Source organism: Coregonus clupeaformis, chromosome 10 (assembly GCF_020615455.1).
Source record: "Coregonus clupeaformis isolate EN_2021a chromosome 10, ASM2061545v1, whole genome shotgun sequence".
Taxonomy (NCBI): Eukaryota; Metazoa; Chordata; class Actinopteri; order Salmoniformes; family Salmonidae; genus Coregonus; species Coregonus clupeaformis.
In genome coordinates this window covers 47482738-47506471 of record NC_059201.1, presented here as the reverse complement: position 1 = coordinate 47506471, position 23734 = coordinate 47482738, and the positions used below count along the sequence as shown (strand labels likewise).

Sequence of the window (23734 nt, the reverse complement as noted above, 5' to 3'; positions counted from 1 at the left end):
AAGATAAAAGCTGCTGTACTGTCAGTCAAAATAGGGTTTGGCAGCTTACCTAGGGTAAGGAGATGAGATTGTTTTTGATAACTGACACTATGCAATGAGCCATAACCCAGATAGGCAGCTATTAAAACCATTTGTACAAAAATACCCATTTTAAACTACTGAATCCAACAATTAAATACAACGAAAAGAAAATAAACAAATTCAAATATGCTGTCTATTTTTATTTCACCTTAATTTAACCAGGTAAGCCAGTTGAGAAAAAGTTCTCATTTACAACTGCGACCTGGCCAAGATAAAGCAAAAGCAGTGCGATAAAAATAACACAGTTACATATGGGGTAAAACAAATCATAAAGTCAAAAATACAACAGAAAATATATATAAGGTGTGTGCAAATGTAGCAAGTTATGGAGGTAAGGCAATAAATAGGCTATAGTGCAAAATAATTACAATTAATATTAACACTGGAATGATAGATGTGCAAGAGATGATGTGCAAATAGAGATACTGGGGTGCAAATGAGCAAAATAAATAACAATATGGGGATGAGGTAGTTGGGTGGGCTAATTTCAAATGGGCTGTGTACAGGTGCAGTGATCGGTAAGGTGCTCTGACATCTGATGCTTAAAGTTAGTGAGGGAGATAAGAGTCTCCAGCTTCAGAGATTTTTGCAATTCGTTCCAGTCATTGGCAGCAGAGAACTGGAAGGAATGGCGGCCAAAGGAGGTGTTGGCTTTGGGGATGACCAGTGAGATATACCTGCTGGAGCGCATACTACGGGTGGGTGTTGCTATGGTGACCAATGAGCTAAGATAAGGCGGGGATTTGCCTAGCAGTGATTTATAGATGGCCTGGAGCCAGTGGGTTTGGCGACGAATATGTAGTGAGGACCAGCCAACAAGAGCGTACAGGTCACAGTGGTGGGTAGTATATGGGGCTTTGGAGACAAAATGGATGGCTCTGTGATAGACTACATCCAATTTGCTGAGTAGAGTGTTGGAGGCTATTTTGTAAATGACATCGCCGAAGTCAAGGATCGGTAGGATAGTCAGTTTTACGAGGGCATGTTTGGCAGCATGAGTGAAGGAGGCTTTGTTGCAAAATAGGAAACCAATTCTAGATTTAACTTTGGATTGGAGATTCTTAATGTGAGTCTGGAAGGAGAGTTTACAGTCTAACCAGACACCTAGGTATTTGTAGTTGTCCACATACTCTAGGTCAGACCCGTCGAGAGTAGTGATTCTAGTCGGGTGGGCGGGTGCCAGCAGCGTTCGATTGAAGAGCATGCATTTAGTTTTACTAGTGTTTAAGAGCAGTTGGAGGCTACTGAAGGAGTGTTGTATGGCATTGAAGCTCGTTTGGAGGTTTGTTAACACAGTGTCCAATGAAGGGCCAGATGTATACAAAATGGTGTCGTCTGCGTAGAGGTGGATCTGAGAGTCACCAGCAGCAAGAGCGACATCATTGATATACACGGAGAAAAGAGTCGGCCCGAGAATTGAACCGTGTGGCACCCCCATAGAGACTGCCATAGGTCCAGACAACAGGCCCTCTGATTTGACACATTGAACTCTATCTGAGAAGTAGTTGGTGAACCAGGCGAGGCAGTCATTTGAGAAACTAAGGCTATTTAGTCTGCCAATAAGAATGCGGTGGTTGACAGAGTCGAAAGCCTTGGCCAGGTCGACGAAGACGGCTGCACAGTACTGTCTATTATCGATCGCGGTTACAATATCGTTTAGGACCTTGAGCGTGGCTGAGGTGCACCCATGACCAACTCGGAAACCGGATTGCATAGCGGAGAAGGTACGGTGGGATTCGAAATGGTCGGTAATCTGTTTGTTAACTTGGCTTTCAAAAACGTTCGAAAGGCAAGGCAGGATGGATATAGGTCTGTAACAGTTCGGATCTAGAGTGAACCCCTTTGAAGATGGGGATGACCGCGGCAGCTTTGCAACCTCTGGGGATCTCAGACGTTACGAAAGAGAGGTTGAACAGGCTAGTAATAGGGGTTGCGACAATTTCGGCGGCTAGTTTTAGAAATAAACTATTAAAACCTTAAGTGCCCTAAAAATGTTCAGCTGTAGCCTACAGGTCTAGTTAGGTCAGAAACCAAGTCTGTGCCCTAGCGTTGGTGCCTTAGCTACAACTCCAGCACGTTCAACAGCCGCTGGAGGAGTGTGCTGACAGGGAACTCATCCGGTGTGTGAATCTGGTCAATTCGCCCAGTCGCCTCGCAGTACCAAACAGTAAGGCAGCAGCGGGACCTGTAGACCAGCAAATCACCGGTGGCGAGTCTACCTTAGGGGGCGTATCCTGGGCTAGCAAACCCAGCGCATCTAGACGCTCTGTCACAGCACAGATACCGACCTCCGGCTTCCACCACACAGCACAGCAAGGCAGGAGAGGACCCTGGTAGATTGGCAGAACACAGGTGAAGAATCTGACTGTTGAGAAGTATCCAAGGCTAGTCAGCCCAGCGCATCTAGACAGTCAGTCACAGCGCAGATATGTCCTCTCACAGCTTTCAGGGAAGGCACCACACCGGCACTGTCTCCTCGTGTAGAGACAGCGGACGTCACTACGTGGTTTACTTAAGAAATAAGGCACGAGGGGGTGTGGTATATGGCCAATATACCACGGCTAAGGCTGTTCTTACGCACAATGCATCGCGGAGTGCCTGGACACAGCCCTTAGCCATGGTATATTGGCCATATACCACAAACCCCCGAGGTGCCTTATTGCTATTTTATACAACGGGTGGGTCTATTCCTGAATGGTGATTGGTTAACCAATGTAATTAGAGCAGTAAAAATACATGTTTTGTCATACCCGTGGTATACGGTCTGATATACCACGGCTGTCAGCCAATCAGCATTCAGTGCTCGAACCACCCAGCTTATAATTGTGATTTTAACGCTTTGATTACTTTGTTGCGTTCGGTGTTGTTCAAAGACAACTCCCGTAGCCTATAATGGTTATGCACACAACACACTCAGCAGAACTGCCCTGCCGCCATCTTGATAGATTAGTATTGATGGGAACTACATGTACAGTACCAGTAAAAATGTTGGACACACCTACTCATTCAAGTTTTGTAAAAGTTTTTTTACATTGTAGAATAATAGTGAAGACATCAAAACTATGAAACAACACATACGGAATCATGTAGTAACCAAAAATATATTTTATTCTCAAATAGCCACCCTTTGCCTTGATGACAGCTTTGCACACTCTTGCCATTCTCTCAACCAGCTTCACCTGGAATGCTTTTCCAACAGTTTTGAAGGAGTTCCCGCAATTGCTGAGCACTTGTTGGCTGATTTTCCATCACTCTGCCGTCCAACTCATCCCAAACCATCTCAATTGGGTTGAGGTCAGGGGATTGTGGAGGCCAGGTCATCTGATGCAGCACTCCATCACTCTCTTTCTTGGTAAAATAGCCCTTACATAGCCTGGAGGTGTGTTGGGTCACTGTCCCAAAGAAAAACCGTTGAATGAGTAGGTGTGTCCAAACTTTTGACTGGTAGTGTATATGTTTCACATCTCTGGAACATGGCTAAAATGACATTTTAGTCATTTAGCACATGCTCTTATCCAGAGACTTACAGTAAGTGCATTCATCTTAAGATAGCTATGTGAGACAACCACATACTGTATCACAGTGAAATATACAGGATACAAACATTCCATTCTAGTTTATACAGGATATGAACATTCCATTCCAGCTTAACAATTGATAAATAGCTTTTTGCAAAAAAACAACATTTTAATTCACATCTAGAATCTATTTATAAAACATCTGAGAACAGTAATATTTTGCACACCCATGAAGGTACCCATAAGCAATCATTTCTGATGAAAAAACACAAATGTGAAAAATTGGTGGGTATAGCATTTTGGAAATAAACATAATTTATCTTTAACATCAGAGACCAAGGACATCAAACTAAGCCTCGTCTAATCTTCATAATTTATTCTGAGTGAATCTAACCAGTACACTCAAAAATACAGGGGTGACCCCATTATAGACTTCATCACTTTTAAAGGCAGTCTAGTGTAATCCTGCTCTTTTCCTGCCATGGTGCTAGCAGCATAGCTGAGCTGCTGTGTCATACGACCCCACCCACCGAACAGGGAAATCCTGGGCCAATGAGGCTGGGCTGTTAGCTGGAGTCACAGCGATGAATCCCTCCTCTGACTGTGTCATATAGGCCTACATGCCATGCCATTCCATTCTAACTGCCTCCACAAGAGAACTAGGCCGTGTTTACACACATTTAACTAGGCTAATCTCCTACCAAGTAATAATACCTTCCAGTTGTTTCTTTACCTTGCTGGATTGTCGTAAGTTTCTCCCTTTTGCCTAAAATAATGATGTGTCATGTTCTAATTCTGTGTAAGCCTTGCCTATGTAAGTTGTTATGGAGTCCCCATGCTCGATACTCTGGTTGGATAACTTTAGCAGATCCAGTTTCATAAACCTAGGTCACAAAGCAGCAGGAGCAGAAGCATTGCTTTGTGTTTTCTAAAACAAGAAAGGACAATAAGTGTTTGTCCTCTAGAAGCAAAAGACAGGCAGGCAGGCGCAGCAGCAGACTGGTTCATCAGGAAACATTAGCGGGAGTGTCTCTGGAGCAAACAACACTATGCTGAACACACCATAGTAGAGAAGAGCAAATCCGATGAAACTGCACTCATGGCAATGCTGAGCGTGTCCAAGAGTGTGTGTGTGCGCGCTTGGTCGTGTGCGTGTGTGAGTATGCACATTTGTTTGTGTACTCAGGCATGCATGTGTCTGTGTGTGTGTGTACGGGGTACGGGCACGTGTGTGTGTGTGTAGTGGGTGGGGAGAATGGGCAAAGTACCTCTCCTCTCTGTATAGTAGTTCAGGTGAGTGTTAATGGAGGTGGTAAAGTGTTGTTAAGGTGGAGGTTAATGCTCATCTTTCCCTCCTCTTCCGCCTCCACTGATGCACCACTAAGAGCCTGCACCAGAGAGTAATGAACCATAGAGATAAAACAACTGGATCTATCTCTAGGAAATGAAACACCACATTTATCCTGGATCAGGTGATGCACTTAGTGCTACTGCATCAGTATTCACATGTTCTGTCTGAAAAACATTCCATATATAGTGCACTACTTTTGACCAGAGCCATATGGACCCTGGTCAAATGTAGTGTACTACAGTATATAGGGTGCCATTTGGGATAAACATATTGTATTTGTTGGATAACAAGCTAGCCATATCAAATAAGGAAGTGTTCTGCTAGCTACAGTATTGTGTATGGAAGTAGTACAGACTGATAAAGCTATAATTTGTAACATGCACTGGGCTGAGGCGAGTTGAGGGTGACATCATTGTCAGAAATGCCCCCGGTGGATAGAACACTTGCTCACGCAGCCAAAGGACTGAAGTAGAACTGTATCTGCAAGGAAAACAGAATCCTAGACAAGTCATTTGAGCCGAGTGGCTCATTCTTGTCTAGTGAAAGAAAGAAAGAAAATCCACGCACTAAATAGGAGCATTATGATTCCAGCCCAAAACTCACAATAACTATTGACTGAAATGACAACAGTGATATGTGATGCCAGGCTTATGAGGCCCATTTGCTTACAAAACAACTAGCAGAAAACCCATCTTGTTTTCCACTGAAATTAACCAGCTTTTCGTTATGTGTTTGAGCAGCTTTTCTTTCCTCCATCCACCCGTCCGTCCACTGAAAACATAATTATGCTTCCTTCATAAAATAATTGTCATTTCTTGTGCGGAGGACGGCGCTACAGCTGTCCCTTGATTACTAAATGGAATAGAGCAATGATCTATGAAGTCATTAGGGCTACAGTGTGGAACTAATTCCAATCCTGGAATGAACCGCAGAACCAAGGACAGCACTTGCTAAAGAGAGCGAGAGAGAGTGAGAGGTGGCCATTTTCTACTCTCAACCCGTAGTTGATGAGCTGTCAGATATCATGTGATTCATCTACTCTGAGTGATTCCAATCGTGTATGTACGTATGTGTGCGTCTGTGCGTGAGAACATTTTCTGATGATAATCAGAGTGCTTGGCCCTAAATTGTTGATGAAATATAATCTCCATGTTTCTAAAGCGAGCCCAGGGATGGTTTGAAGGCCTGGTTAGTAAATGGTATCAAACACATTAGCAGTACGCCCGTAGCCACACCTGCGCTAATGGATAGCATGTGCAGGAGGGAGCAGTTAAGGGAATACTTCACTAGCTAAAGGCTTGCTGGGGACTGGGGAGTGTCTGTACAGTGAAATAGATACTGTATTGGGTTAAATGGTTAGCATTAGGTCATTGAACTTGCACTGTCCATACTGGCCTATATTATACATATATTATATACTTCAGCCTGTATTTTCAAAACTTTGGGTAGGAAACAGCAACAATAAACACATACAGATTCACTTAACCTCCATAATTAACCCTTCACTCTCTGCTGCTCACACTGATTTAAAAATCAGTCATGTCTAGTCAGAGCAGTTTAGCCCTGGGACTCAGCACAACCAGCGGCCTAACTCTGGCCACGGGCCCTATTCATGGGTTGTATGTTTCGTCACAATACTGTTTTGAACGTTCATTTTGTACTGTTGCCCAGCTGGGCATTCTACTCAATGCATGGTCAATGAGCGCTGATTAAGATTTCATCAAAAGTGCATTACAGTGGCTTGTAAATACAATGCCATTCAAAAGGAGGGAAATAATTTGTAGGAAAACCTTTTGTCATCATTTTGATGTTGCCAGATTGACTGCAGTATAACGTTAGCTAGTTAGCTAAGATTGAGGGAAAGTCACATGATTTTAGCTAGCTAACATTAGCATTGCTAGCAATTGTTGATGAACTTTGCTAGCTAATGACAACATTGCCATCTGTCTAAAGTAAATTTGACTACATTATAATGCTGGCAAAGTTGTTTCCAACTATACTTTTGACTACTTTAGGAATGTCATCGTATTTCCAGGCACTATAGTGTAATATACACTAAACAGTCGTTAGCCTCTGTCCAGAATGACTGGGTGCTTATCACGACTTTATGGCACCACTATTGCGCTGCCGGCAGAGGGCGGCTTGAAAACGTTCATAACAATGGCATGATGCCACCGAGTGACGGAGGTGCAACCTATGAATAGGGGTCAGATATTTGATGACATCATCATTATAACATTCAGTAGGGCTAATGGGGTGATACAGTAATGTGTGTGTGTCTGTGCGTGCGTGTGTACGTGCATGAGTGTGAAGCGTAATGTGTGTTTGTGCGTGCAGCGTAGTGTGTGTGTGTATATGTGTGTGCATGCAGCGTAGTGTGTGTGTGTGTGTGTGTGTGTGTATGTATAATGTGTCTCACCCTCGATGGGAGATGTCTTGAGCCTGCGGCAGAGCCCCTGCACGTCTCCGTAGGAGTCGGCTATCTTGGTGACGGCCTCTCCACTCCTCAGCTCCATCAGCTCTCGGAGGTCCATCACCGTAATGCCAAAGTCCCCCTCCTGGTTACCATCAGCGACAACCGAATTCCCCGGAGGGTGGTCCGCCGTGTTGTTGGCCATTTTGTCGTTGTTTTTGTTTGTTTTTCTCTCTTTACTCGCTAACTGTCTAAGTGCCTCTACTCTCTCTCTAAGATCACTGTGCGTGACAGTTGTAAACTAAGAACTGGCTAGTAGTGCGAAAATAGTTAAATAGTAAAACAAGGAAGTCCAAGTCACCTAAGGGCTTAACACCTAAGTCCTTACTTTGTGTAGACAGGAAATATGGGTATTGTAGTAGTAGTGAGTGGTGGTCTCTCTGCCAGGTGTGGGAGATGAACATCAGTGGACGAGCTTCTGGACACGGAAGTGAATCTTAGTTACCAAGGAAACAGTGGAGACATGATCCGTTGACCACTTCTTCTGTTCCACGAAACTGCAGGAGAAAGAGACAAGAAAAAGGTTTTAAAACATTGAAAAAGTAAAAAGTAAAATAAACCACAGGAATAGCTTGCCATTGATGATTTATATCAAATACTGCAAGATTCTTGTGGTACAGTACGGCAGTGGTTACCTATACTGTGGAGCGGCTGTTAGGGGTCATTTATTATTATTTTTTTAAGGAACTCAGTCCGGCTTTAAACTTACTCTTGAAAGTTGTAATAGTAGAATGCACAAGGTGCAATTTCGAAATTGGGTAGTGCATCATCAGTTCCTCTTGTCATGTTAGTCATTGCATACCTTAGATAGCTATTTATAACTTGTCAGAAATGTCCAGATCAACTAGCCCATGTCAGCTAACATTTTTTTATTTTGGTTTTTTAGCCCATAGATATTGTTGTAATTTTTTTGTCACTCAAATATCACATGAATACACATTCGACATGGCAAAATGTATAGAATTGCAAGAAAATTTGCTTTCAACCTGCAAAATTCTCTCCACCAACAAGAGGGGTGTGAACAGTTTGTGTCATGAACAGTGCTTGTGCCCATAGAAATAAACGCGACGAGTGTGCTCAGGATGTTCCCCAATGTCTTTTTAATTGTGTGCTCCGTATTTAGTTTAAGATAGGTTATAAATAGACCTGCCTATTGCTGTCATTTGTTGGATACGGTAGGCAGTAGACTTTGTTGGTAATTGCTGCAATTTAGCCTGTTCAAAACTTTTGTAAAGATTTAAACCAGTTCACAAGTGTTTTATTTAATTCTGTTGGGTCATTTTCTTTGGCCCAATTAAGTTCCAACTGTAATGTTGTGTTTGCCGAAATATAATATCCTGCTCGTATTTTCCCTATAAACAATAGCTTGACTTACTTTTGATATTACCCTAATAAAGTTTAGAAACTTTTTTGAAGGTTTGGTGTGGTGTGGCAGTGCACACCGGCGCTCCAACTGACTGACTGTTGAACTTGAGGTGAGGTAGAATGTTTTAGGCCTACTATAATTTAACAATATAATGCTTATCTTTATACAAAATATTATGATAGAAAATGAACTAATTAGTCTCCTTATGTACGCCTATATCATAGCAGACGCAGTAGCCTATCTGAAATACATGTCGTTGCCGCATTCCACCCGGCTTCTCTAGACCTAACCTTTCTTCCTTTATAATTATTTGTAAAATATTAATATCATACAGTGGACGCCTAAGCCTATAGGCCTATGCATGCAATGCCCTGATGCGTTTAGTGCTCAAATCTCCGACAGCTGAACAATTATTGTTTTAGGAAAGTAAAAACCAATAAAACAATAGACTAGAAGGTTTTGCATTGGCTACGCATCGAAACACAAGGAATAGTGTTTTAGTAATTTGTTATAGGTTGTTTTTAAGGACACATAAATGTGGCTCATTTGGCCAACATCCCTCGTTTATTGATGGCGCTGGCTGCTTGGGTGGACACCCTAATGGGTTATGCACCCAATGCATACGGATGACCGGTACATTTCTGAAATGTCAGATCAATGTAAATATTCCCGGTGACTTGTCCGGTGCCAAATTTTCCTAACAAAAAACCCTTCTCCACACACACACACACACACGCACGCACGCACGCACACACACACACACTCAGACGCAAACACACGCACACTGTACTACAATATAATGAGCCTAGGAGCGGCTATTTTTATATTAGGCGAGTGGTGTATGCGAGGTGGTTTGCTTGTGAGAGCCTGCGGGAAGGCTTTAACCTAGATTGGGTTAATATCCTCTTCTCTATACTCCAACATCTTCCCTGGAATTTGATTTGAATACAAAACATTGAGCACCTATCACTGATTTAACCTCTTCCTGACAACGACTGAGCCAGCATAGCCAAGACACCATGACTAGCTGATCCAGGAGATGGACGGTCTCCTCAGGCCTTTCACTGAACCAGTTAGTCAGACAAAACAACCATCATGGCCATATACTGCTCCCCAACCCCCATCTATATACGGCTTACAATTCAAAGTGAATGGCCATCTATACTGCTCTCCAAAAAAGTGTGTGTTCCTCTGTGTATGGTGTGTGTGTTACTTTCCACAGAGGGGACGTGACCTGGCCTCTAGAGTTTCAATGGTGGCATTTTCAGCAATGCTTCTGACCAAAACGTGGGTAGACGCTGATTGAGTCTACAAATGCATTAGCCTGATGTAACCAGTGTGCATGTGTAAATGCCACATGAGCTCTGCACTGTTTCCAAACAAAATCAATTGATTTTGGGAAATGTCAGCAGTCACCTGGGGGCCACTGAAGGGCCACTAAATGGCTCCCTAAATTAGGGGCCCAAACAGTGTTTGAGCTTTTAGACAACATACAGTACACTGCAATACACTATATATACACAAAAGTATGTGGACAGCCCGTCAAATTAGTGGATTCAGCTATTTCAGCCACACCCGTTGCTGACTGCTGTACAAAATCGAGCACACAGCCATGCAATATCCACAGACAAACATTGGCAGTAGAATGGCCTTACTGAAGAGCTCAGTGACTTTCAATGTGGCACCGTCATAGGATGCCACCTGTCCAACAAGTCAGTTAATCAAATTTCTGCCCTGCTAGAGCTGCCCCGGTCAACTGTAAGTGCTGTTATTGTGAAGTGGAAAAGTCTAGGAGCAACAACGGCTCAGCCGTGAAATGGTAGGCCACACAAGCTCACAGAACAGGAATGCTGAAGCATGTAGCGCCTAAAAATAGTCTGTCCTCGGTTGCAATACTACAGAGTTCCAAACTGCCTCTGGAAGCAATTTAAGCACAAGAACAGTTCGTTGGGAGCTTCATGAAATGGGTTTCCATGGCCGAGCAGCCGCACACAAGCCTAAGATCACCTTGCGCAATGCCAAGCGTCGGCTAGAGTGGTGTAAAGCTCGCCGCCATTGGACTCTGGAGCAGTGGAAACGCGTTCTCTGGAGTGATGAGTGATGAATCACGCTTCACCATCTGGCAGATCTGGATTTGGCGGATGCCAGGAGAACGCTACCTGCCCAAATGCATAGCGCCAACTATAAAGTTTGGTGGAAGAGTTAAAATAGTCGGGCTGTTTTTCATGATTTCGGCCTAGGCCCTTAGTTCCAGTGAAGGGAAATCTTAACGCTACAGCATACAATTACATTCTAGATGATTCTGCGCTTCCAACTTTGTAGCAACAGTTTGGGGAAGGCCCTTTCCTGTTTCAACATGACAATGCCCCGGTGCACAAAGCGAGGTCCATACAGAAATGGTTTGTCAAGATCGGTGTGGAAGAACTTGACTGGCTTGCACAGAGCCCTGACCTCAACCCCATTGAACACCTTTGGGATGAATTGGAACGCCGACTGCGAGCCAGGCCTGATCGCCCAACATCAGTGCCCGACCTCACTAATGCTTTTGTGGCTGAATGGAAGCAACTCCTCGCAGCAATGTTCCAACATCTAGTGGAAAGCCTTCCCAGAAGAGTGGAGGCTGTTATAGCAGCAAAAGGGGGGACCAACTCCATATTAATGCCCATGATTTTGGAATGAGATGTTCGACGAGCAGGTGTCCACATACTTTTGGTAATGTAGTGTATGTCCGCTAGTCACCAGCCTCTCCCCATCTCTCTCTCCATCCCCCTTTCTCTCTCTCTGTGTATTGCTCTCACCCTCCTCTGTACATCTCTCTTCCTCTCCATCTCTCTCTTCCTCTCTACTTAAAGACAGCCGTAAGCATGACTTTTATCGACTTCCTCTTGTTTCCCACTGTCACTTTGCTATAAACCACATTAACTATCCTTGATCCATCACCAGAGAGAACGAGCACCACCACCAAAAACAACAACAACAACACAGATCGGTGACACGTCTCTATGAGGAGAAGAGATGTTCATTAGTGTCGATGGATGAGGAGCTAGCTACTCATTAAGACAAGCTAATCAACTGGCATGCTAATTTTACCAATAGTCATTTCATTAGTGAAATTAGCCTAAGCGCTGGAGCATCTTCTACACCAAGAAAATAACGCAGATACCTCTGCTTGTTCGCTCATTATGCAAAACAGTGCGGTGATGTCTTTAACAAGGAATGCAGTAATTATAGCTATTGTGATGATACAATTAGGGAGAGAGGGAATGAGAGATGGAGAGATGAGGAATGAAAGAATGCGAAAAACCAGGACAAGGAGAATTATCGAATAATTCACTTGAATGCCGAAATGATAGAGGGCGTACCCTCATTATTCTAGTAACATGACCTGATTATACATCCAAACTGTAGCCTATGGCACAGCGATGGGAGAGAGAAGGTAGAGAAAAGAGGAGAGAGAGAGGGAGAGAGAATCATACCTTAGAGAAGTAGATGATAAAAAGGAAAGCGCGAGCAGAGTAGCGAATAGCCAGAGAAAAGGCTGAGGGATTCCCTCTGAGTGAAGGAAGTGAGAGCGGCACAAATACAAGGCAGGTGGCCAACTAACTCTAATTCCTTATTCATACAAACACACAGCAGAGCACAGGGAGGTTCTGTTTTGACAGCATGGCTGAGTGTTTGATTAACTCCACATACCTCTCCTCCCTGCTCTGCTACCGGGGCCTGTTGTCCAGTAACACACCACTTACAGTGTAATTATCACTACATACTATTCAGAATACACCGCCAGGCTACTGAAGAGCCCCACTTTGTCAACTCAACTGGCATGGAATAATGGAGAGAGAGAGAGAGAGAGAGAGAGAGAGAAATAAGGATATAAAAAGAGGGGGTGGAGGAGGAATGAGATGCATATAGAAAGGGAGATGAGCTAGATGAAAAAGAGAGCAGTAAAACAAGAGGCACATATAGTAAGTAGAAAGGAAGCTAGAACAAAAGGGAGCGAGGTAGAGTAGAAAGAGGGGTAGAGTAGAAAGAGAGAAATATGTAACTTCCTACCACACCCAGAGGGATAACCCACCAGAGCAATAACATTGCTACATGTGTCTTTATCATTATTTAATGACCGTCCTCATTACTGTGTTGTCCTGCTAAATCTCTATTAACAATGGACCATTGAGTATTGTTTTTTCCTCTTATCTATCGGTGTCATCATTTATTTGATAAATGTCTGTTTGCTTTGGCAATGTATGTGTTTAACACTTTTCATGCCAATAAATCTTTTTGAATTAAAATTCAGGTAGAGTAAAAAGAAAAGAGAGAAATCAAGTAAATCGGTAAAGTAGATGACATGTTAAATAGAGGGAGGGCAGCAGATGTTTGTAGCTTAAACGATTCAAAAGATAGAGCCACATTTGTAGGAAGAAAACTGAAACCGCTCTGTTTATTACAACCGCATCTAGCGGCTCCTGGAGGTTACTGATGTAACCCCGGTTCTATGAACCAGGACGCTTGATTTTATTTCAGAGTTTCTTTCGCGACCCCATTTTCAAATCAGGCGGCCCCACATGGGGTCGCTATGCCTAGTTTGGGAAATGCTGCTCTACTGGCTCAACGACCATGATAGACCATGAGGCTACATGACAGCTTATGCTAGGAACACAATCTGCCCTCTCGCGTTCTCTCTTCCTCTCTCCCTTACCCTTTACCTCTTTTTCTCCCATTACACCGCTCTCCCTCTCTCTCGTTACCTCTCCCGCAATCCCACTCCCTCTCTCTGGAGAGTGACCCAAATGGCACCATATGCCCTATGTAGTGGGCACTGGTCATTAGTAGTACACTATATATAGGGCATAGGTGCCATTTGGGACGCACCCAATGACTCCATTTGAGCTTTGTCATTCTGGACAGAGCACTCTACTGTTTATCTGCTTACTATCGGCCAGCTGATGAAATTAGTGGCCACTGTGCCTCAGGCTAGATCAGTGTGTGTGTGTGTGTGTGTGAGTGCGCAGAAATATAACTGAAACCCCAAACCAGGAACAAATTGGCTTACGGCTATTAGAGCAAACAGCTACTAGATATCCAAAGTATACACGCAGTATTACTATATTACTACAGTACTGTAGATATAAATAAATTAGAATTTGCAGTGTGTGGTAAGTGAATGTCAAGTGCATGTACGGTCAGTGACTGCCCAGTGACTGCCCTTACACACTGCTACTCCCATTCCACTATTCTCTCACTTCTCTTCCTCTGATATTAGCCCACTTCAATACAATGTACTGTGGAGTTTTCTTGGCAGTGAGCCAAGTGGCAGCAGCATTTACCAGTGAATAAATGAACATAGTAAATCCATTCTAACACTGACCTTCCATTCTAGCCCTTCACTTGACAACAGAGGACATTGACAGGACATAGCTGCCTGGCTCTAATCGTAACACATTATTTCAGGCGTTATATACTCCGAACAAGTAGAGATAGAAAATGTCTGGAAGAAAAAAGCTCTACATCTCATTCATACATAACTGTTAAAAGGTCTAGCAGGATTTAAAAAGTGCAGGATCAAATGTAGAGTTTTCAAATCAGTTTACCATGATTAGTAGAAGAAAACATAAATATACTGTTATGAACTGGCATCAAATTACAGATAAGAGCAGACTCTATCCTTGCTTGAATCTAGAACAGAAAACAGACAGACAGAAAACGAATAAGAGAGAAAAGAGGAGTGCAGCAACACCAGCAACCTGTGAGCAGCTCTCAGGAGTAACATGGGGTTAGCAACAGTTGCCGTGTTGGGGATGTAGAGAGGGTTAGAATTGTTAAAAGCCAGGGTTTTTTCTGTATAGAAAAGTGTTTTTTCGGGCCGCCATTCCAAACAGTAAAAAAATATATATACTTTCGGGTGTGGAACCTGTCTATGTTTATTTATTTTTTACATTTTCGTCATTTAGCAGAAGTTCTTATCCAGAGCGACTTACAGGAGCAATTAAGGTTAAGTACCTTGCTCAAGGACACAGACAGATTTTTCACCTAGTCGGCTCAGAGATTCGAACTAGCAACCTTTCAGTTACTGGCCCAACATTCTTAACCGCTAGGCTACCTGCTGCCTTAGCTAACGAATTCTAAATGGCACTAACAGTTTGCAAAGTATCTTAAGTGGAAAATAGACGGGCCACAATTATTCCAAAACTGCAGCTGGTTGTTGGAACAATCAACCAGTCCATTTTGAATTGTTGCTAAAACTGTTGGCAAGGAATGTAGCTTGTGTATCCCATCAGTTTTTATAGGCATTTCTTTCTGTAGGCCTAACGGGAGCTTGTGTGCGCACTCACGGTCGGAACGCAATTGAGTGAGACATGGAGGGAATTTAGGGAGAAGAACTGTGTGATGTTTGGCATGGATTCTTTTCTGTTGTGCCCCACAAATTAACATGTCAAATCAAATTAACGTTGTCTTCAAGACAACATGTAACTTGCCTGTTCAGGCAGCCATAAAGCACATTCCACCAAATAGTTTTACAGTATTTGTTGTTGTTTATCTCTGGTTAAAGATCAAGTTGACGTCCGTTCGAGTACTCGATTATTCATGCCCATCCCAATACACTCTGCTCATCCATCAGCAGTCAGCGTATTCAACAGGTGGGGATGGAAAAACAGATTGGCTGGTGGCAAAACAGATGACAAACACTGATAAAACAAATGAGGGGAGGAAAGAGGGAATTTTAATTTTTTTATTTAACCAGGTAAGCCAGTTGAGAACAAGTTCTCATTTACAACTGCGACCTGGCCAAGATAAAGCAAAGCAGTGCGATAAAAACAACAACAACACAGAGTTACATATGGAATAAACAAAACATACAGTCACTAACACAATAGAAAATCTATATACAGTGTGTGCAAATGTAGTTATGGAGGTAAGGCAATAAATAGGCCATAGTGCAAAATAATTAGAATTTAGTATTAACACTGGAGTGATAGATGTGCAGAAGATTATGTACAAATAGAGATCCTGTGGTGCAAATTAGCAAAATAAATAACAATGTAAATAACAATATGGGGATGAGGTAGTTGGGTGGGCTAATTACAGATGGGCTGTGTACAGGTGCAGTGATCGGTAAGCTGCTCTGACAAATTATGCTTAAAGTTAGTGAGGGAGATTAGTGTCTCCAGCTTCAGAGATTTTTGCAGTTCGTTCCAGTCATTTGCAGCAGAGAACTGGAAGGAATGGCGGCCAAAGGAGGTGTTGGCTTTGGGGATGACCAGTGAGATATACCTGCTGGAACACATACTACAGGTGGGTGTTGCTATGGTGACCAATGATCTAAGATAAGGCGGGGATTTGCCTAGAAGTGATTTATAGATGACCTGGAGCCAGTGGGTTTGGCGACGAATATGTAGTGAGGGCCAGCCAACGAGAGCGTACAGGTCACAATGGTGGGTTGTATATGGGGCTTTGATGACAAAACGGATGGCACTGTGATAGACTACATCCAATTTACTGAGTAGAGTGTTGGAAGCTATTTTGTAAATGACATCGCCGAAGTCAAGGATCGGTAGGATAGTCAGTTTTACGAGGGCATGTTTAGCAGCATGAGTGAAGGAGGCTTTGTTGCGAAATAGGAAGCCGATTCTAGATTTAACTTTGGATTGGAGATTATTAATGTGAGTCTGGAAGGAGAGTTTACGGTCTAACCAGACACCTAGGTATTTGTAGTTGTCCACATATTCTAGGTCAGACCCGTTGAGAGTAGTGATTCTAGTCGGGTGGGCGGGTGCAAGCAGCGTTCAATTGAAGAGCATGCATTTAGTTTTACTAGCGTTTAAGAGCAGTTGGAGGCCATGGAAGGAGTGTTGTATGGCATTGAAGCTCGTTTGGAGGTTTGTTAACACAGTGTCCAATGAAGGGCCCAGATGTATACAAAATGGTGTTGTCCGCGTAGAGGTGGATCTGAGAGAGTCACCAGCAGCAAGAGCGACATCATTGATATACACAGAGAATAGAGTCGGCCCGAGAATTGAACCCTGTGGCACCCCCATAGAGACTGCCAGAGGTCCACACAACAGGCCCTCCGATTTGACACATTGAACTCTATCTGAGAAGTAGTTGGTGAACCAGGCGAGGCAGTCATTTGAGAAACCAAGGCTATTTAGTCTGCCAATAAGAATGCGGTGATTGACAGAGTCAAAAGCCTTGGCCAGGTCGATGAAGACGGCTGCACAGTACTGTCTATTATCGATCGCGGTTACAATATCGTTTAGGACCTTGAGCGTGGCTGAGGTGCACCCATGATCAGCTCGGAAACCAGATTGCATAGCGGAGAAGGTACGGTGGGATTCAAAATGGTTCGTGATCTGTTTGTTAACTTGGGTTTCAAATACTTTCGAAAGGCAGGGCAGGATGGATATAGGTCTCTAACAGTTTGGATCTAGAGTGTCACCCCCTTTGAAGAGGGGGATGACCGCGGCAGCTTTCCAATCTCTGGGGATCTCAGACGATACGAAAGAGAGGTTGAACAGGCTAGTAATAAGGGTTGCGACAATTTCGGCAGCTAATTTTAGAAAGAAAGGGTCCAGATTGTCTAGCCCAGCTGATTTGTAGGGGTCCAGATTTAGCAGCTCTTTCAGGACATCAGCTATCTGAATTTGGGTGAAGGAGAAGCGGGGGGGCATGGGCAAGTTGCAGCGGAGGGTGCAGAGCCGGTGGCCGGGGTAGGGCTAGCCAGGTGGAAAGCATGGCCAGCCGTAGCAAAAATGCTTATTGAAATTCTCGATTATCGTAGATTTATCGGTGGTGACAGTGTTTCCTAGCCTCAGTGCAGTGGGTAGCTGGGAGGAGATGCTCTTATTCTCCATGGACTTTACAGTGTCCCAAAACTTTTTGGAGTTAGTGCTACAGGATGCAAATTTCTGTTTGAAAAAGGTAGCCTTTGCTTTCCTAACTGATTGTGTATATTGGTTCCTGACTTCCCTGAAAAGTTGCATATCGCGGGAAGGGGAGGTTAGTGACACAGGTGAAAGTGGAAGAGCTGGGTTTATATTCTAATGAAGTAGAAAGAGGAGCACATAGATGAAGAGAAGAGAGGGGGAAAGAGAATGAGAGGGGAGAATAAGGTTCAGTTGCTAGGAGGCAGAAATCCTCACCTCTTCACTGTATCATTCTCTTCCCCCTCTCAACTTCTCCCTCCTCACCCCTCTCCTCCCTGCCCTTTCCCCATCTCATCCCTCCTTGCCGCCTCTGCAGACACACCTGCCTTGCATACTAAAGCACAGACTGCGTCTCTCTCTCCCTCCCTCCCTACAGACACGCAACCCCCCATTCACACAGACACACACTGCACCAAACCACCCCCCCCACCCCCCGCCACTAAGCAAACCGGCTGTGGCCACACCCTAGACAGTGGGGAACTTGCCCAGTCACACCCAGCAACAGATCAATCAGCCTTACAGTTCCAGCACCACATGCTATAGCTGGCTGATCGCTTACAGCCCTACTGCCTACTAATGACTAGTGCCTCCCATGTGAGCTAAAGTGTAAGCACACATACACACAATATCAACACTTGCTCCACACATATGCAGTATGGTGTGTACACACATGTAAATCCTACTTGACTTCAGAGATGGATTCACATAATAAACAGTTAACATATTACACATTTGGCAACACTCCATATGCTCCATAGGGAAATCAGCCCCTTCTCAAAGAACCAGTTTAATTTCAACTGTGCTTACTCTCACTGCAACTCAGAATACAGAGTAAAGAGAGAGAGAATCCTTGAAGTGTGTTATTCAATAAGCTAATGTTTTGCATTCAAATACACTCTCCACTCCCCTATTTTTAGATATGAGTCAATATAAAAACCTAGATGATAATATCCAGTAAATCCCAGCTAAACAAACATGATTTTAAGATTTTGGTTGTGTTTGTATATGCAGTGCTGTGCTGACTCCGTTCTAAAGAGCTGACCAGTTGTAGCCGTTCATTGGTAAACAGCAGCAACAGGGCAGAGTACACACACCAGCATCTCTCTTTCCCTCCCTCCCTCCCTCCCTCCCTCCCTCCCTCCCTCCCTCCCTCCCTTGTTTCACTGTTGCAGTGGCAGAAGGATAAGCCAGGAATGAAGGAGACCACACCCTATCTGCAGTCACATGACCTGCCTGGAGGAGGAAATCCCTTACTGCAGAGAGAGCAAGAGAGAGAGACGTAGAGAGTGTGAGAGAGAGAGGAAGAGGTAGAGAGAGTGGAGGGGAAGAAACTGAGAAAGACAGAAACAGTCGGATGGGATTTGAAGAGTATAGAAAGAGTGAAAAAATATGAACCATGTAAGGAGAGAGAAAGAACTAGTGAAGTCGGACAGGGAATAAGAGGCAAAGAATGGGAAGGGGAAAACATGAAGGGATCTCTCTCTCTCCCTCTCTCCCTCCCTCCCTCCCTCTCGTGTCTGGTAGGCGTCTGGCCCTAAGGTATGAACAAGACATAACAGCAGCGAAGACGGTACCCCAACACCCCAGACTATATAAGGACTCAACTACAATAGCAAACTAAACACACACACACACAGGCACACTGCTCTATATAAGGACTCAACTACAATAAGAAACTGAACACACACAGGTCCATTTAAGGAGCCGACTACAATCTGAAATGGAAATCACAATAACATGCAAACACATTTTACATGTTGATCCATTCGCAGATGCTTTCCCACAGCAACTGACAGTCAGTTCATTCAACTAAGGCAGGTAAGACAACCACATATCAGTCATTGCAAATAAAACCTTCCAAAAAAAATCTGCTATTAAAAACACATGCACCCCTGAGTTCACACATGTAATCTGATTACAAAAAAACGAACGAATCCGTTACGTTACCCTGTAACTGTAATCAGTTACGTTACCAGCAAAAATATTATAAATCAGATTAGATCGTTTTGAAAAAGTAGATGATTACTTCTTGGATTACTTTTAAATTCAGAAAGGGTGCTTTGAAAAGATTAATGATGACACCTTTCTGTTTTATCAATGACATTCAATTCAGCATTGAAAAAAGGCACAAGTTTAAGTTTGTTCCACCTGAGCGAGGTGGAACAAACAGAGACCACTATGATGACACACCAAATACATTTGATGGATCCTTTTTGTCTTCTAATGCCTCTGAAGGGGAAAGTAATCCAAAAGTAACCAAAAATAATCTGATTACATTACTGAGTCTGGTAATCCAAACGTTGTGTTACTGATTACAATTTTGGACAGGTAACCAGTAACTAACATTTAGAAAGTAACCTACCCAACCCCACACAGCTCTATATAACTTCCCCCTGTACAGCCCTTCAATGCCAGAAGGTTTTTATGATTTTCCTCCTCTCGGAGTGTATCTGAGATATAGAACACTAAATAAATAGCTGGAGACACTACCACCTGAGTCACTGGAGGACAGACGGAGTGGAACAGAACAGAACACTGAGGCTCGATCTGGGACGGGCTCTGGAAGGCATATTGGCACACAGACAAACACAACGACATGCCAGGGTGCCCACAGAACTAGAATGACTATGATATGAATGTGCAAGTGGCATTAGAAAAACAAGTACAGCGCAAGTTATTTCACAGTAAAAAAATAAGCACTGGACCATTTCTGGTGATCTGGAGCCTTTCTCTGTCTGTGTGTGTGTGTGAGGCCCAGGGATCTCTAACCCTAACCCTGGTCAGAGCCAGGGTCACAACATCTCCATGCCAACCCTCATTGACGAAGAGCCAAGAACACACACACACACACTGACCCAAGACCAGGGCTTAACCCTTACCACTCATTATCTCCTACTTCAGGGTCTTCCTGCTGCTGGGATTACATATGGGTCTCACAAGCACATATACAGTCAGGTATAGACAGTGGACACAAACACACTTTCTTTACAGCCTCTCCATCTTTCAACCTCAGCAAATATTAATTAATTTAGAGGAATTAATAGTTTCCAACCTGACACTGTCCCCCTCTCCCATACAGTACAGAACAGTGGAGCAGAGAGGAACCCCACAGAGATGCATGTGACCTGCACTTCAGCACTTGACGCTTTACTGTTTCTACCACCAGCCGTCCTCACTGCTAGTGACTGCTGCAGGCCTAGGGCTCATAGACAGACAGACAAACAAAGACTCAGCTCAACGGTCATGAGACTGAATTAAATCAGTGTCATTGCATGTGTAGTAGAGTATAGTGTACAGTATGTGTGCTACTTCATACAGACAGTAGTACACACATACACTTTGTTATGACAACCATTCAGCCATCGGAGTGCACTTAGCTGTAGTGTTGGAGGAGTACTGGGCGATTCCACTGTAACAGAGTGATGCTGAGACTCACTTTTTCACATTCAATTGTATGCCAAGCAAAACAAATCATAAACTTATATGCAGAAGTCTACTTTTAAGAATCGCCACTGAACATTTTACTAAAACACATATACCTTAGGAGTGCAGATGCAAAGTGTGGTAACAAAACCTCCCTCGGTTTTCTATGCGACCACGTTTTCCAAAAACAATGTTAAATATCTACTCTGAATTAAGATTTAAAGATGTCTGCCGAAACAATGGGGTGTCCGCTATGATATAAAAACTTGACTTTGACTAAATCTATTTTGGTTATTGAACTACAGTAAGTAAAGTGGATCAACACTTGGTAACAGAATGATGGTAACATAATTACATCATGGGTCCCTGATCTGTACTACACAGAAATGCATAGTTATGAATGTCATTTTCTTCATGGTGATGTATCCTGAATAGGTACACAAAAGGTAGAAAAATGTAATATCTTCCTTTGCATGTTTGGGTATTATTCTACACACTGGCTATTATTTTAATGAGCTCCATCCCCAAACAAGACCAAATTTGGTTGGCCAAAACCTGACCAAATCTGTACCAATCATAGATGTCTATGTTTCACATGTTTGGGCATCAAGGTACAGCAAAGTAGAGCCGAGTACAGCACAGCACAGCAGAGTAGAGTAGAGTACAGTTCAGTACAGTAAAGAAAAGTCGCTTAATTTTCAGTACAGTAATGTATATTACATGTGTGCTCTACTATACTCTCCTTTTCTTTACTCTACTGTACTTTACTCTAATGCCACTGTGGTTGGGGACTACTATGATTTCCCATTATGGCCAATTCAACTGCAGTCATTCTGTTACTGATTTTCTGGTCACTCTGTTACCGATTTGGTAACAGAGTGACATGTTTTAGTCACTTAATAATTCCTAAACAAAATTGTTATCCATAAAAACACTATAACTAATTGGTAGGAAAATATCTTAAAGATATGGAGGTTTTTGGTAATAAAATGACATGACACTAGGCAATATTTGTTCAACTTACAGAAGGCAAATAATTTCTGCAAAACTAGATGTAAATGTTGATATTAGTTGTCAGGAGCCATTTCTTCAACACGATTGTGATTTGATGTAGTTATAATACCGTTTAAGACTTTCTCCATCTGTGTGACCAGAAATTAAAGCCTTTGTGTATTCCTTTTTAAGATGGAAAATGGTTGGAAAACGTATCCATGCCTTCATTTCCTAAAAATACAGACTCAGCATTTATTTGACACCAAATTTGATATGCTCCTACGGTGAGGGAAAAAAGTATTTGATCCCCTGCTGATTTTGTATGTTTGCCCATTGACAAAGACATGATCGGTCTATAATTTTAATGGTAGGTTTATTTGAACAGTGAGATGACAGAATAACAACAATAAAATCCAGAAAAACGCATGTCAAAAATGTTATAAATTGATTTGCATTTTAATGAGGGAAATAAGTATTTGACCCCTCTGCAAAACATGACTTAGTACTTGGTGGCAAAACCCTTGTTGGCAATCACAGAGGTCAGACGTTTCTTGTAGTTGGCCACCAGGTTTGCACACATCTCAGGAGGGATTTTGTTCCACTCCTCTTTGCAGATCTTCTCCAAGTCATTAAGGTTTCGAGGCTGACGTTTGGCAACTCGAACCTTCAGCTCCCTCCACAGATTCTCTATGGGATTAAGGTCTGGAGACTGGCTAGGCCACTCCAGGACCTTAATGTGCTTCTTCTTGAGCCACTCCTTTGTTTCCTTGGCCATGTGTTTTGGGTCATTGTCATGCTGGAATACCCATCCACGACCCATTTTCAATGCCCTGGCTGAGGGAAGGAGGTTCTCACTCAAGATTTGACGGTTCATGGCCCCGTCCATCGTCCCTTTGATGCGGTGAAGTTGTCCTGTCCCCTTAGCAGAAAAACACCCCCAAAGCATAATGTTTCCACCTCCATGTTTGACGGTGGAGATGGTGTTCTTGGGGTCATAGGCAGCATTCCTCCTCCTCCAAAAAAACGGCGAGTTGAGTTGATGCCAAAGAGCTCGATTTGGTCTCATCTGACCACAACACTTTCACCCAGTTCTCCTCTGAATCATTCAGATGTTCATTGGCAAACTTCAGACGGCCCTGTATATGTGCTTTCTTGAGCAGGGGGACCTTGCGGGCACTGCAGGATTTCAGTCCTTCACGGCATAGTGTGTTACCAATTGTTTTCTTGGTGACTATGGTCCCAGCTGCCTTGAGATCCTCCCGTGTAGTTCTGGGCTGATTCCTCACCGTTCTCATGATCATTGCAACTCCACGAGGTGAGATCTTGCATGGAGCCCCAGGCCGAGGGAGATTGACAGTTATTTTGTGTTTCTTCCATTTGCGAATAATCGCACCAACTGTTGTCACCTTCTCACCAAGCTGTTGGCGATGGTCTTGTAGCCCATTCCAGCCTTGTGTAGGTCTACAATCTTGTCCCTGACATCCTTGGAGAGCTCTTTGGTCTTGGCCAAGGTGGAGAGTTTGGAATCTGATTGATTGATTGCTTCTGTGGACAGGTGTCTTTTATACAGGTAACAAGCTGAGATTAGGAGCACTCCCTTTAAGAGTG

The 23734-nt window shown here is 43.4% G+C and overlaps 1 protein-coding gene across 9 annotated transcripts in view; it reads right to left on the bottom strand.

Annotated features, from left to right (window-relative positions):
• Positions 1 to 23734, bottom strand: part of LOC121575406 (plasma membrane calcium-transporting ATPase 1) — a 138605-nt gene that overhangs the window by 91996 nt on the left and 22875 nt on the right. For 8 of the 9 annotated variants that reach the window (XM_041888492.2, XM_041888499.2, XM_041888490.2 and 5 more), the window contains exon 2: positions 7370 to 7920. In XM_041888492.2, coding sequence (XP_041744426.1) covers positions 7370 to 7568 — 199 coding nt within the window. In that variant the 5' untranslated portion in view covers positions 7569 to 7920. Of the gene's footprint in view, positions 1 to 7369; positions 7921 to 20762; positions 21419 to 23734 lie in introns of those variants that run through there. The other variant, XM_041888494.2, reaches the window with a different exon arrangement.